A 15035-nucleotide genomic window follows, 5' to 3' on the forward strand; every position below is an offset into this window, starting at 1 on the left:
GGCAAGGCTCCGCTTCCTCTGCCTGCATGGGGCCGTGCTGCTGGAAGCAGGGGGGCACCTGAGGAAACGGGGAGATTTTTTTGTTTAAATGCAGGAAAATACTTCCCGAGGCAGGCAGCGGCTTCCGGGAGGTGGAGGTGGCTGGAGCAGCTGCTGGCGAGGCTGCGAGCCCCTTTTCCCCCATCACATCCCACAGAGTCACAGAAAGAGGACCTCTGGAGATCATCGGGCGGCGTCCAGACAGGGTCATGAATATCTCTGGAGGAGACCACACATCCTCGCTGGGCAACCTCTTGTAGTGCTCTGGCACCCTCCCAGTAAAGAAGTGCCCCCTCATATTGAGCCAGAATCCCATCCCATCCCATCCCATCCCATCCCATCCCATCCCATCCCATCCCATCCCATCCCATCCCATCCCATCCCAATCTCTATCTCCTGGGGAAGTTTCTGGCCCATTCCCTACCTCCTCCCATCCCCATCCCACCCCACACCCAGGCGGGGGTCCCGCTCCCCATTTGGGGCTAGAGCATCCTCAGGAGCAGGGGGACCCGGAGCCGTGCGCCCCGCATCCCATCCCACCGGGAAAGCCCCGTTTGGCCCGGGGCGGCCGCTTCTGGTTATTTTAAACATTTTTAACAAATCGCCCGTTTCTTGGAAACTCCCTGAGGCGGCGCGTTAACCCTCTGCTGCCCGGGCTGCCGCAGCCACGCCTGACCCCGCTGAGGGGTGTGGGGTGCGGGACACACAGCCCCCGTCCCATAGAGGGGACACCGCAGCCCTAAGGAGCTGGGGGGGGGGGCGCAGGGAGGGGGCGCGGGGGGGCCGGTGCCAGCCGCAGGGAGGGGTTTGCGGCCGCGCTGGCGGTGCCATTGGCTGTCCCCGTGTCACACCACGCTGCAGAGGGCTCTGCCCACCCCCGGGGGGGGGGGAAGGAGTAGCTGGAGAGAGCGGTTTTGGGGTGTGTGTGTGTTAAGGGATCGCCCCATACGCGCGCACCCCCCCCGGCCCTTTCCAAGCTCGCTGCAGCGCGCGTGCAACCGTGCGCGCACCCGGCGGGGGGAGCGCGTTTGCACACGCGTGTGCAAGCCGCACGATGTCCCCGGGGGTGCCCGAAAGGGTTGCGGCGGGGGGGGAGTCCCAGCCCCGGGCTATGGGGCCGGGCACCCCGGCGGCTGCGTGGGCTGCTGTTTTGGTGTTTGCGCGGCGTTTCCAGGGCACCCAGCGCCCCGGCACTGCCCTGCCCTGCCTCACGCCACCCTCAGCAGGGGAGGCTGCAGGATGTGGGCTCCCCAAGGGCACCGCTGCAGTCCCTTTGCTGGCCCAGGGTGCAAAACCCATCATGGAGCTGCGTCTGGCCCCAGCCAAAAGCCCGACTCCAGGATCACCGCACGCACCCAGCCCTGCTCCAACCCTCATAAGGTGCTTCGGGATGGCTAAAAAATTGCATTGGGGCTGCAAGAAGCCATGGGAAAAGCTGGGGAGGGAGAGCACAGCGCTCTGCCTGCCCCCACCCTGCACACAGCCCAGGCAAGACCCACAGGATCAGGCCTTCCCTTTCCATAGGATGCTCTCCTCTCCAAAATCCCGTTTCAGCCCAGCCAGGGAGGCTGATCCCCAAATGAAGGCAACAAGACCCCAAATGAAGGGAACAAGACCCGGTTCTTGCTGGCTCCCCAGCAGAGGAGCAGCACCACAAAGCCCAGCAGGTTGGCAGCACCCAGGGAACTCCAGCCCCATCCCACCCAGCACCCCCCTCCCCAGCTACATACACAGAGGTGGGGGAGGCATTTCTGTAAAAAAGTAGAGTTTATTGCCTTTTCTAATAAAATTTACACAACCGTGTCACCGCTCCAACTGTCTGACATCCGCAGGGACGTCCCGTCACCTGGGAAGCCGGCGAGCCCCGGGGGGCGCAGGCAGGAGCGCAGCCCCCCCATCGCTGCCGTTCCCTCCTTTGGGCCGCCCAGTTCACCCAGTTACAGCCGCTTGTCGTTCCAGTCTCCACTCACATCCCCCAGCTGTACAGAGAAGGGCACGGCTGGCCCCGAGCACCCGCAGCATCGCGGGTGCTGCTCATGTTTGCACATAGATACGGCTACAGAAGACTCTGAACTAGTAAAACAAGCTTTTTTCTTCTTCTTCTTTCTCCTCCTTTTTTCCTCGTAATCCCCACGCCGACGTGCGTGCAACCACAACTGCCCGTGCTGCTCGAGAGTCAGGTTTCGGCTGCCTCCCTCCCCAAAACCCCCCAAAAAAACAACAACAACAAAAGAAAAACAAAATCAGCGCAGCAAAGGCACGGGGCTCGGGGCGCGCTCCTTCCAACGGCGGGGTCCCACCCTGGGGCCGCGGGGCACCCAGATTTCGGCGAGGTCAGCTGCTGCCAGCACCTCCCCGGCGGTCGAGCATCCTCACGGGGGAGGCGGCCGCTGGCTCTGCCCAGGGGGCACGGCTCAGCGCCGGGCTCCGGCAGTCCTCCGCGCGAGGCGGAAAAACGGCTTTGTGGTTTTTAGGTTCTTGGTTGTTTGTTTGGTTTTTTTTTGCAGGAGATGGAAGTAGAAAGAGTTCCGTGGCTCTGCCCACCCCGAGGACAGAGCCACCTTACACCGCAGAGCCCCCCGCCTGCGGGGCCGGGGGGGCCGCCCCAGGGCTCTGCTCCTGCGGGCACAGCACCTCGGCGGGGAGCCGCGACTGGAACTTCTCCAGCTGCTCGGGGCTGGCCAGGGTCTTCAGGAGGCTGTTCTCGCGCTCCAGCTGGGAGTTTTTCTCCAACAGTTCCTTGATTTGCTCCTTCAGCACCTCCACCTCCTCCCGCACCGCATACATCAGATGGTTTTTCACAAGGTCCTGCAAGGGGGAAGGAGCGGGACCCGTCACGGCCGTGCCCTGGGGAGGGGGGTGGCTTCCCAGGACTTTTCCCCACCCCACATCCCCCCCACCTCATCCCCTGCACCCCGGTGCCCCCCAGCCCAGGGTCCCCATGTCCCCACCTCCAGAGGCACCCGCACCCATCACCCCCCTCCCCAGGGGGAGGCCGGCAGGCTGCAAGTCCCCAGCAGCCGGGGGACGCGGCTTGTCCCCCACACACCCCCGGAGGGTCCTTCCCATGTCCCCCATCCATCCCCCCCCCCCCCCTTTTTTCCCTGCGCACTGCGGCGCAGCCGGAGCCAATGAGCTCTGCCAGCTGCAGCAGGCAGACAAAGGAGCTGCTCTGCCCAGCAACAGGCTGGGGAGCGGGGGGGACCCCCAGCTCCAGGGGGAGACACCCACCCACAGAACGGGGACCCCCCCCCTGCACCCCTCCCGGTGGTGACAGGGGGCTGCGGCTCACCATTGCCTGCTCAATCTTGTTGTCGATGGCCACCACGCTGGCTCCGGAGGCGCTGGAAGAGAGCGGAGAGGGAGGGCGTTAGCAGCGAGCCCCCACGGATCCAAACACCAGGGTGCACCCCCCCTTCACTGGGCATCCATCAGAGCCCCCACATTTCACGGGGGGCAGTGCCCCAGGCTCCCCCTTCACCGGAGGGGCAACGCTTGAGGATGGAAGGGGGCGGAGGGGGGCAACGCACGGGCTCCCCCCCCCCCACCCCCGTTCCCATTCCCATTCCCGTTCCCCAGGCCTGCCCCTACCTGTTGTCCAGCTTCACGGAGACCACGTCCCCCCCCAGCAGAGAGGAGAAGAAGGAGATGGAGAAGTTGTGGAGCTGGTACACAGCCACCTCCATGGGGGACTGGTACACGCCGGTGCTCATGGCTGCGGGGAACGGCGGCGGCGAGGAGCGAACGCAACGAACCGAGGGGCCGGGGCGCACTGCGGGCTCCTGCCGCCGCCCCCCCGGTTATATGGGCGGCGGGCGGGGTCGGCGGGGGGGGCCGCCCCCAGCCCCGCAGCGCCGCTCCCGGTAACGCCCGGTAACGCGCGGGGCTGCCCCGGTACAACGCGTCCCCCCCCCCGGTACACCGCGTCCCCTCCCCACCCGGTGCTGCACCCCGCGACCTGCGGGGGGGGTGGGTGGAGGGGTGAGGGGGGGGAGCGACCCTTATTGGGGGGTCAGGGCACGGGGGGGGTCGTGGTGCGGAAGAAAAAGGGGCTGCGATGGGTGCGCCAAGAGAAAAAGGGGGGCGCAAAGAGGAAAGGGGGTGCGCAAAGAGGAAAGGGGGTGCGCAGAGGGAAAGGGGGCGCGCAGGGGGAAAGGGGGCAAAGCTAAATGGAGAGCAAACCCAAAACGGGAGGGCAAACCCAAAACGGGAGGGCAAACCCCAAACAAAAACGGCGAGCAAAACAAAACCGGACTGGGGAGAAAAAAAAAAATCAAAACACCATTAAAAAAAAAAAAAATGAATCCACCACCACAAACACAACAGAAACGGGAGTGCAAAACAACCCCCGAGTGCAAAACAAACCCCGGGGCGCAAAACAAGCCCGGGGCCAGCAGCGGCCCCGCCCCGGCCTTGCATAACCCGGCACGGCGGGGCCGCGCCTGGGGGGGGGGGGAGCCGCCCCCCCGCGGCCGGGACCGGGGCTGCAGCGGGGCCGGAGCCGGCCCTGGCCCCGTATCGGTGCCCCCCCCGTGTCCCGGGCTGCGGGACCCCCGGAGCTGCGTCCTAGAGGGGAGGTTGGGGGGGTCCTCGGGGTGCGTGTGTGGATGCAGCCGGCAGCATCCTGCGTGCGCACACGCGTGTGCAAGCCCCGTTCCCACCGCGTTCCCCCTGCTGCAAGAGACCCCCCCCTCCCGGAGCTGAGTCTTGATGCTGTGGAGGACCCCAAAAACCCGCATCTGGGGTCGGTGCCCCAAGGACGGACGCAAACCGTGCCCCGGCCTGATGGAGGGGACACACGCAGGAGGGGACACACGCAGGCCCCCCCCATGTCTCTCCAGGGAGGTGACACGCACTGCCCCGTGACGGCAGCACCCTGACCCACGCAAAGCCCCCAGGAAGGCACTGTGCACCCCCCCCCAGCACCCCACTCACCGGTCCCTCCTCCTGAAGAGGCTGGGGGAGTACGGCGGGGGGATGGCCATGCCCCTCTCCGGCCCCTCTGCGCCCCGGCGCTGGCAGCGATGTCCGAGGGATGCTGGCAGCGTCCTCAGGCTGCGGGGAGGGGACGCGGGCACGGGGTACAGACGCTGGGGGGGGTGGGGGTGACCTCAGCCGTGCTCAATTGTCCCTTTCAGGGGCAGCGTGCCACCCCGAGCTGGGGAGCGGGCGGGTGAAAGGCGCTCTGTGTGACAGCCCCGGGGACGCTGCTGCGCGGGGCAGGACGCGCTTGGTGGCACCGTGCCGGGGCCCTCCCGTGGTGGGTGCCCACCCAGCCCCGGTGCCGTGGGTGCTTGGCTGCTTTGAGGCACCCCTCCCAGGTGAATCGGGAAAATCTGGGCTGCCCCCAGCACCGCAGCGCCGAGGGAAGCCCCCACGGATCGCTCCGGATGGCTCCCATCTGGGAAGGACGCAACACGCACACGGGCACAGGCACAGCTTGCAGCCCACGCGTCCCCCCCCACACACCTGCGTGCCGTGTACACACACACGCACACGCACGCAAGCCTAGCACATGCATCTGTGGCACGCACACGTGTGCGCTTGGCAGCCCACGTGCGTGCACCTTGCACAGAGTTGCACGCACGCACATGCATGCACACGCTTGTGCGCGCATGCCCCGCGAGCACGCCCCTGCTGCGCGCACGCTACCCCGTCCTGCAGGCACGTTGCACGGCGAGTGCTGCTCGCAGCAGCCCTCCGGCCTCAGCCTGCGCTCTCCCCCGGCCCCCAGGCCCTTCCCGCTGCTCCGTGGCAGCGCTCCTGGCTGGCTTGCCCTCTTCCAAGGACTCGGTTCAATGGGAGGAAGGCCCTTCCGAGGGGCTGAGGCGTGGGAAATGTTTATAGCCGGGCCTCGGAGAGGCTGGAGAGCAGCAATATGGGAAAGGCACCGAGCCAGAGCTGCCCAGCACAGCCAGACCTCCGGCTCAAAGGGTCAGAGCGGAGAAGGGGGGGGCAGGGGGGAGAGGAAAAGCCACTGCTTGCAAACACGCAGCGAAGAAAACCCTGCCTTTCACAGCCCCAAATCCCCAGTGTCGTGCTGAGCCAGTCGGCCACCTCTGGTTTCCTCATCCTGAGGACCTCGGAGGGCTCACAGATGTCCCCAGGCAGGGCAGGAGTGGCCACAGAGCAGAGAACAACCCCCCCGGGGTGCACCTGTAGGCGTGCAAGCTCTGAGGTGCTGCTGGGGGCTTTGCTAGACCCCAACCCACGGCACCCTGGAGCCGTGGGACGGCGATCGCAGTCCTTACAAACACCAGGCGAAGGTTTGTGGTGTGGACGGCTGGAGGAGAACCTCTCCCGCCCACCACCCTATGAGGACGGTGGCACTGGGGGGTCTCCCCGGACCCGTGGGGCTGGGGGAGGCTGGGGAGGGCGCGGGGGGGGCCCTGGCAGGCTCCCCCGTCCAGCTGTTGGGCGGCCTGCTTCCTCTGATAAAGGTACTTGGCCGTACTCCCAGTTCTCTGCGCGCTGGCGTGCGAGCGCACACCCCAGCGCCGGCCTGCTGAGAGCTGCAATTTTCCTTTCTTTCTCCAACTTTGTCACCGGGCCCCCTTTCTTCCTCCCGGAGCCCACCCCCCCAGCGCACCCCGGTAGCATCCCGTCCGGTTTGGGGGAAGCAGGGACGGAGAGGACGTGGCCGTGAGGCTGCAGGGCCCGTTAGAGGAGTGCCCAGCTTGCTAATTGGGAGGCAGCTCATTATAATAATGAGCGGACGGGAGCTGGGAAGCCGCACAGCAGCACCCGGGGCAACCTCTTCCCAGCGCCCAAGGAAACCCCGGAGTCCTTCAGCTTCTCCTCTCAGGGGTGCCACCCGGGCTTGGCGCTCGCTGTGGGGGACGCTGGGCGCTGGGGGAGCTTTGGCAGCCCCCAGAGCAGGACAGACGGACGCGAGAAGCCCGGACAGACGGCGGGTGGTGGGGTCGGGAGCAGGAGAGGAGCCGAGCGCCACCAGCCGCCCCCGAGGAGGTCAGGCAAGGACGGGTGCTGGAGCTGCGCAGCTTCGGCAGAGCCTGTTATTAATACCCCGCCTGGCCTTTGCGAAGCATCCCGGGCATTTCGGAGCCAGGCCGCGTCGCTGAAACCCTGCCCTCGCTGACATTTCCAAACAATAACAGGGCGAACGCAAAGGGGCCACGAGCAGGACCTGTAGCTGCGACTGCTGCCGTCCCCCACGGGCCCAGCCTTGGCCACCAGCTGTGCGCGGGCACGTGCCACCACCTGGGGACAGCCCGAGGCCATACCCTGACCCTAACCCTAAACCCAATCGTAAACCCAGCTCCAGCCCTAACCCCAACCCTAACCCTCGTCCTAACACTCACTTTAAACCTAACCCTAACATTAACCCTAACCCTTAACCTTAACCCTAACCTTAACCCTAATCCTGACCGTAACCCTAATCCTAACCTTAATCCTAATCCTAACCTTAATCCTAAACCTAAACCTAACCCTAGCCCTACACCCTAACCCTAGCCGCAAACCCAATCCTAACCCTAGCTCTTAAACCCAACCCTAAATCCAACCCCACCCTTAATCCCAACCCCAACAACAACCGTAACACACACCCTAAAACAAACCTTAACCCCAGTGCTAACCCCAATCCTAACCCTAACCCTCACCCAAACCTTAAACCCATTCCTAACCCTGACCCTGACCCTAAACCCAACCCTAACCCAACCCCAACCCTAATCCCAACCTGTCCCATAGCGCTGCCATCCCCACAGGAGCCGCCAGGCTGGACTTGATCTTCAGGACCCTGTGCTCCCCACCTGCCCCCAGAGCCATTCTGCAGCCCCCCCTCCTGACAGATATAAACGCAGACGGAGGGTGACAAACTCCTGTCCCGAAGCCAGCGATGTGCAGTGCCCGGATAAATATAACTCGGTGCTCATCGGCGGAGCATGGCTTCGGGGCTGGCTGCAGCCTCCACGCCTCCGTGGCCCTCGCCCACGTGCACCTGGTCGTGCACCCCAAAACCAGCGGGGCACCGCAGACGGGGTCTATTTGCTTCCCACTCGTGTGAGGCTGTGATGCTGAGACCCCGGTGACCCCCTTCGGCCACAGCCTCGTAGGAAAGGCGCAGGCAGCTTTGTCCTGGTGGGCTGGGGATGCTCCCGTGGCCACCTCTCCGGGCAGCGCCGTCCCACGCCCACCCCTCTCTCACGCCCGTGCCCGCTCCCGCTGCCTCAATGCCTCCTTGTTGCTCCAACCCACTCGCCGGGCAGGAATGCGCTCCCCGGGGCTGCCCTTTGGGCCGTGGCATCGCTGCTGCCAAGGGACGCCAGACGGACGGGAACAAGCGGTGCCGTGCCGCAGATGCCACCCCGCGCGCCTCCTGCTCGCCAGCCTGACCCCGTGCTTGGAAAGCGGGGGCTGAGAGGTTCCTGCCTGAGTCTCTGCCGCCTGCCCGGCCCTGGCTCTTTCTGATTTTCTTGCCCGGGACCAGGGGAAGGTGGCACGGGACGGGGAAGCCCTTTCTGAACGTGTGCCCTCCGGGGTTCTTGCAGGAGCCTCTGCGTGCGGGAGCAGAGGGCTGGAGCATCCCTGCCTCCTGCATCCCGGCGGTGAGCAAAGAGCACGGAGAGCCCCGCAAGGACCACGCAACCTGGGGGAAAACCCCCAAAACAGGCTGGGAATGCTGAATGCAGGTTGGCCAAACCCCCAGCATGGTTTTGACTCCAGCACGGGCTTTGGCCCCACGTGAGCGCGAGCACCCACGCGACCTCCTCCTCCTCCTCCCGTGCCAGCGCAGGAGCACATCGGTCACAACAAGGGCCACCAACCTGTTCGAGTTCCCTGGTGCCAGCAGCGAGGGTGCCCTTATCGGGCATGTTATCGGGGTGTTCCTCCGGCACCCACAATCCCCCGCCCCGTGTGCTATCACCTCTTGGGTATCTTGGCGCATTCCCCAGGAGGAGAAAGTTCAGGCTGGAGCAAAACAGCAGCGAGCGGAGGTGTGGGCACACAACTGCCTGCGAACGGCACCAAGCGCAGCCCCCGGGACATGGCACCAGGGGACGGGGTCAGGCAGTGTGGGGCACCGATGTACACCAGTGGGGAGGAACCCTGCTCCCCAAGCACCTGCACTCGCTCTCCACCTCGGCAGAGCAAACTGGTGCTCACCAGGGTCCTGCCCCAGCAGGGACCGGCCCCAAAGCGGGCAGACCGTGCCCACGGGCACTGCCTCTGCCTTCCCCGGGGGAGCACCCGGCCGCTTGGCTCCGATCCCCAGCCCTCGCAGCGTGCGCTGGGGATGGTCTCGCCTCCCTCCCCTGCCCGTGGTGCCAGCTGGCTGCAGCATCACGCCGCCGAGGGAAATCTCTGCTTCTCGCCCCAATTTCCCTCCCGCCCAGGCTGCTTCGCTGTGCAGCCGGGTGCTTTGGCGGGCAGCCCAGCCCCTCCTTTCCCACCTGAGCATGGGCCCCGTGTTATGCAAGTGCCAGAGGAGCCGAGGGTGGCTCAGAAGGAGCAGGGACCCTACGTGGGGTGAGGCAGTGCGTGTGCCCCGCTGGTCACACAGGTGCCACGGGTGCAGCACCAGACGCAGGGGGCCACCAGCATTTTGGGGAGATGCCTGAAGTAGCTCTGGGTGCCCCTTGCCCAGCCTTTGGGGGTGTAAATCCCCAGCCCACGGGGATGGCACCAGCCCCACGGCTTGGGCGATGGGAAATGCCATCCAGGCCAAACCTGTCCCCGCTGTGTTTACTGCGAGGGAAGCTGCTGAAGGAGCAGGACCTGGCAGCGGGGCTCCTGGGCTCCCCCCCAAACATCTTCTCACTAACTCCAGAGGTGGCTCCGGAGGTGGCACAGCCTCTGAGCAGCAGCTGCCCCTGTCCTCGCAGGAGGGCTGCCCACGGCCCTGCTGGCAGCGTCTGCACGGGAATGACGGAGCCAGGGGGACGACCACAGGGCTGGGGACCGAGGCACGCAGCCAGGGGCCACACGCCGGGCACCACCAGCCGCGGGACACACCTGCACCCTGCCACCCCAACGCGTCCCCGCCGGCGGCACCCACCTGTGGAAGAGCAGCAGGATGGAGAGCAGGGTCTGGTCGATGTTCCTGTTGCAGATGCCCTGGTTGAAGAGGTAGCAGGGGTCCCGCACCACGGGCTCCAGCGAGTCCTGGCGCATGATGGAGCTCAGCTTGTCGGTGTTGAGGTTCTTGCGGACCAGCTGCTCCTGCAGCTGCCGGAAGCTGCTGACGGTGGGGCTGCCCGGGTTGTTGTTCTCGCCCCCGGCCCCCTCCTCCGGCCCGCTCCGGTTGGCCAAGTCCAGGCAGCAGCTGCAGCAGTCCAGCCCCACGGGCGACCGGCACTCCTCGCCGGGCGACGAGGACATCCCGCGCCCCTGCGCGCCTCCAACGCCGCCTCCAACGCCGCCGCCACCGGGCCGCTCCCGGGGCCGCGCGGAGGGCGAGCGGCGGCAGGACGCGCCCGGTACCGAGCGCCGCGCACAGCCAGCCGCCCGCCCGGCCCCGGCCACGGCCCCGGCCCCGCTCCCGGCTCCCGGCTCCCGGCTCCCGGTCCCGCTCCGCTCCTCCCGGTGCTGATTGGTAACGGCGGCCCCGAGCGCCCGGCCGCCGCCGCCTCCGCTCCCCGCCCCGCAGCCGCCGCCGCCGCCGCCGCCGCCCCACCCCGGGCCGCCCCGCGGGAGCCCGCCCCGCCGGCACCCGCCGCTGCCAGCCCCGGCACCGCCCCGCCCGAGGCCGCTGCCAGCCCTCCCCTGGGGGGGGGAGCCCCGCCGGTAGGCGCTGGGGACACGCGGTGACACCCGGAGCCGCTGGCACCCCGCTGCCGCTGCGCCCCGTGGGGCACCTCCCCGCCGGCACCCACTGGGTGACCCGCTGGGGACCCGCGGTGGCACTAGGAAGCCGGTGTCGTCCCCCCCCCCCCCCGCCCCGTGCCACTCCACCCCACGGGACGCCACCCCACTGGCACCCGCTGACTCACTGGGGACGTGATATGGCGCGGGGACCCGCTGCTGCTGCGCCCCGTGGGGCACCACCCTGCTGGCACCCCCCGGCACCTGCTTGCCCACTGGCCCCCCACCCTCAGGACGCAGCCCGCTGCCCCCCCCGGGCACCCACCGCCCTGTCACCCCCTGGGGCACCACCCCACAGGCACCCATGGCCCTGCCACCCCCGCTCTGCGTCTCATGGGGTGGAGTGCGGCCAGTGTGGCCATCAGCCCCCGAGGCTTTGGGCAAAGCCCCATGTGGCTCTGGAGAAGAAAATGGAGAAGGAAAGCCCCCGGGTGACAGGAAAGCCTGGAGTGACCCAGCAGCACTGCTGCAGCTGGAAACCCTCGGCTCCAGAGGCAGAAAGAGGCACGGGAGGACAGTGCGCGAGGGAGGTGGGCAGAAGGGTTCGTTTGCCTGTGGGGCACCAGGGGCAGGCAATGGGAAAAGGAAATTTCAGCAGAGGGGAGGAGAAGTGACTTCCCTGGTGCTCTGGCACCCCGGTGGGAGCATCTCCCACGGCGAGCTGCAGGCTGGAGCATGGCATGCTGTCCTGATGGTGATGGGACAGGGGACAAGACCGGTGGAGATGTGGGGACGGCTGCCCTGGGATGCTGGGAGGGGTAGGGGGGGCACTGAGGTCCCAGTTGGGGATCACACGCCCAGGGCTGGCTGCTGTCACCCTCCCCGCACGCATCCGGAGAGGGCTCCGGGCGCTGCTGGAGCAGCTTTGGGCCAAGGAGCCCGCAGCAGGCAGGAGGGGAAGGGAGGGCAGCGGGGAGGATGCCCGCACGTAGGCATTGCGACGGGATCGATCGAGGGAACAAGCAGAGGGGCTGAAGTGCACGGGAGCGATAAGGCGAGATAGCGCAGGTCAAAATCCGGCCGGCGGGGCACCAGCACCCGGAGCAGCAGCGGGGCAAGCGGCGGCCCCGGCGGCAGAGCACGGGATGCTAACGGGGCCGCTGCTGCGGCTGGAGGGGAGGGAGGCAGAAGTGTTGGATAAACATTTCTGTTCCCTATTTGGCGAGGAGGAAGACGCGCTCGCATCACATGAGGGTGAAGCACTTCCCAGCCCATCCGTAAGCGGGGAAGGCGCGCGGCTACCGCGGCTACGCAGCCCTGCGAGCGGCCGCCGAGGCCCCGGCTTTCTTCTCCCCACGCCCCCGGCTCCGAAAAAAAGGCTCGGGGAAGCCCCACGCGTGGCCGTGGGTGCCCAGCAGGAGCCGCGGGCGGCTGCTGCCATCCCGTGGGCGCAGGGAGAAGGGCATCGCCCGGCGGCGGGGCTCCGGGCACGGGAGAGAGACACGGAGGGGTTGGCACCGAGCACCGGGCACGGAGGGGAGGTGGCTCCGTGCGCCCCCCCGGTGCTCTCCAAGCCAGCTCGGCCCTTTCCCCTCGCACGGGGCCGTGGGGAGCTCTCGCTGCTGGGAGAGGAGAGGGGCTGTGGGTGTCCCCCGCTGGCCTGGGGGCTCCTGTGGAGTTCCCCTGAAGGCAGCAGGCACCGGGGCTTCCCAGGGGAAGGAGAAAAAGAGAACACTCCTCCCCCACCCCTACAAAACCTTCCCCTTTGCCAAGCTTTTGGGGAGCTTTCTCAGCCGTTCCCAGCCCGGCTCACCTCCCCTGCCCCCCCCCCCCCCCCAAGGCAGAGGGAATCTGTGCTCCCCCCAAGGCCCTGTGTGCTGCCCCAAAACCGGGTGGCTTTTTTCCGGGGCACCCGCTCGCCCCGCAGCTGCTCTGCTTGCATAACCGGGCGGCGGTGAGTCACGCAGCCCGCCGCCAGCCGCGGATGTTTTCCTCCGCGTGTAACGCTCCAGCAAACCACCTAAAATGCCCTGACAGGCCCCGGCCCAGCAGCTCCTCGGCGCACGTGGGTCTCCACGCGCCATCCGTCCCGCTCCGATGCCCTCAAGGAGGGCGTTCGTGGCTCAGGAGGCCATCGGCCCCCTCGCTGCACGCGTTCGGCTCCGACGCACGCTGACATTCAGCTCTCCAGGTGCAGGCTGAGCAGGGATGGAGCCACGCTGGCCAGGTTTTGAGGGGTTTTCAGGTGGTTTTGATGCACAGAATGGGCTTCACGTTGCTCTGATGAGGAAGAAACACCTGTGCCGGGGGTGTGAGTGCCGTGGCTGCGATTAGAGGCATTATGCTGCAGTGCTAAACACTTCCCGGGGTGCCACCGAGAAGGAGCGGAGGCGACAAGCCACCCTGCAGGAGATGCCCCCCTCTGCCGTGCTCCCCTCTTCTCGCTCATTAGCTCCTCTGCCTTAATTTCCAGCCCGTGCCTCTTGCCTCGCGCCGTGCACGGGGGGGCAGGCCACCCCCACCCTGCCTCCTGCTGATGTCCCCGTGCGTCAGGAGTGTCACCGCGTCCCCCTCTCCGCCTGCTCCAGACTGCACGAACCCAAGGTGGCACACTGAGCTGCCGGCTCTGGAAGCCTCTCCAGCTGGCTGGCGGAAGGAAGGGGACGTGGGGCAGCAGGGAGGCGGTGGGGAGCAGGGCATGGGGTGCGGGCGATGCCTCGTCACACGTGCTGTGGGGTGGGAGGGGAACGTGGGCGCCCACCCTGCTCCCTTGCACGTGGGCGAGCGCTTCCCCTCCTCGTCCCCTCCTCTCTGCAGGGCTCCTCAGCTCTGCGGTCGGTTTTGGCACTGGCGGCAGGTAGCAGGACGTCTTATTCCTGGTGGCATTTGGGAGAGCGTACGCGCAGTCACCAAGACATTCACTCCTCTCCTCGGGGATCCGCAGGCTGCTTCCCCATGGCAATAAGCTCCAGCTTTGAGCATTTTGAATCGTGAGCGATGCTTTTGGCTGGAAATCCGTCTTTCCAGCCCTTTCAGAGGGAAAGATCCCGTCTAGATAGAAGGACCGAAGTGGGTTTGTAACGTATGGCTCTGCAATGACCTAAGGGATGGCCCCCAAAACGCTGTCGCTTTTCCTCATATCTGCTGCTGGAGGACGACCAAGGCCCATCCTCTCTCGTAGCATAACCCAACATCTCGATGCAAAGCAGGAGATGGTGCAAGACTCTTCGTTGCACACCCTTGCCCTGCAAGCACCCCCTCGTTTGCAGTCCCAGCACCCCAACAGGGATTGCACAGCCCTGACATGAACGATGCAGGCAAGGTGTGGGTCCGGACACCCCTGTGGCTGCTGGTGGATCTCTTGGGGCCACCAGGGGAACCTGGTGCAGCAGCCACTTGCCCTCACCTTGGCTCCTCGGGGCAGGATGTGCTCCTCTGCACGGGGAAATCACCCCAGGCCCTCCAGGGCTGGAGGCTGTCACGCCCGGTGCCCTGTGAGCCAGGTGCCACCCCAGGAGGTGCCAGCTCCAAACGAGTCCCCTTGCTGGTGCCACCACAACCCTGGTGCTGCTGGCTTGTCTCTTGCACATCACGAGGTGGGAGCATGGAGGGCCACGGAGGCGTTATCCCTGGGGTGGCCCACATGCACCCTGGGGCTGTCCCGTTTAAACCTGGCAGGGTCCCAAGCAGGTCCTCATTTTCTGAGCCTCACCTGGATGGCTTTTGGGTGTTCCACCCTACCCAGGTACCTTCTTGTGTCTTACACCTGCCTTTCCTGCTGCTCTGAGCCTGGGCTGGGTGGAGGCCGCTTGTGGGGGGTCCAGGTGAGGTCCTGCCCACCCTGCCTGGGCCATCCCAGCACCAGACCCTTGGGCCACGGGTCCTGGGGAAGACCCACCCCACACCCAGCCCCCTGAGAACCCTCGAGTGATTAAATCCCTGCAAAGTGCTTCCCTTCCCCGGGAAGCTCCCACAGTTACGGGACAGCTTCTTCCCTCCCCTTGCTGATTTATGGGAGATACTTTAATTTACCAAAAACCTGACAAAGCCTCCTTCTTGCCGAGCTTGCTCGTGGTCAGAGGATGGAGACGGAGGCTGCCCAAACTGTGGGCACCCCGGGAGTGGGCTAAGGCACGCAGAGCACCCAGCGGGGACGTGTGGCTCCAGATGACACCTCGAAGTGATGAGGGGACACGGGGGACACGGGAGGACCCTCGTGCACACGCGTCCCCGTG

At 66.3% G+C, this 15035-nt stretch overlaps 1 protein-coding gene across 3 annotated transcripts; it reads right to left on the reverse strand.

The window, feature by feature from the left end:
• Window positions 1-1787: 1787 nt before the first annotated feature.
• Window positions 1788-10503, reverse strand: TSC22D3 (TSC22 domain family member 3). Of its 3 annotated transcripts, none has more exons than XM_032196519.1 (3): window positions 10055-10503; window positions 3332-3383; window positions 1788-2847 (listed from the first exon to the last, which is right to left on the reverse strand). In XM_032196519.1, exons 1-3 carry the CDS (start codon window positions 10375-10377, stop codon window positions 2602-2604), a joined length of 621 nt encoding a protein of 206 aa, XP_032052410.1. In that variant the 5' UTR covers window positions 10378-10503; the 3' UTR covers window positions 1788-2601. The 3 variants fall into 3 exon arrangements, with proteins under 3 accessions (XP_032052410.1, XP_032052409.1, XP_032052408.1); XM_032196518.1 differs by lacking the exon at window positions 10055-10503 and adding an exon at window positions 4975-5088; XM_032196517.1 differs by lacking the exon at window positions 10055-10503 and adding an exon at window positions 3631-3821.
• Between the last annotated feature and the right edge of the window lie 4532 nt (window positions 10504-15035).

This window comes from Aythya fuligula, chromosome 13, assembly GCF_009819795.1.
Source record: "Aythya fuligula isolate bAytFul2 chromosome 13, bAytFul2.pri, whole genome shotgun sequence".
NCBI classification, from domain to species: Eukaryota; Metazoa; Chordata; class Aves; order Anseriformes; family Anatidae; genus Aythya; species Aythya fuligula.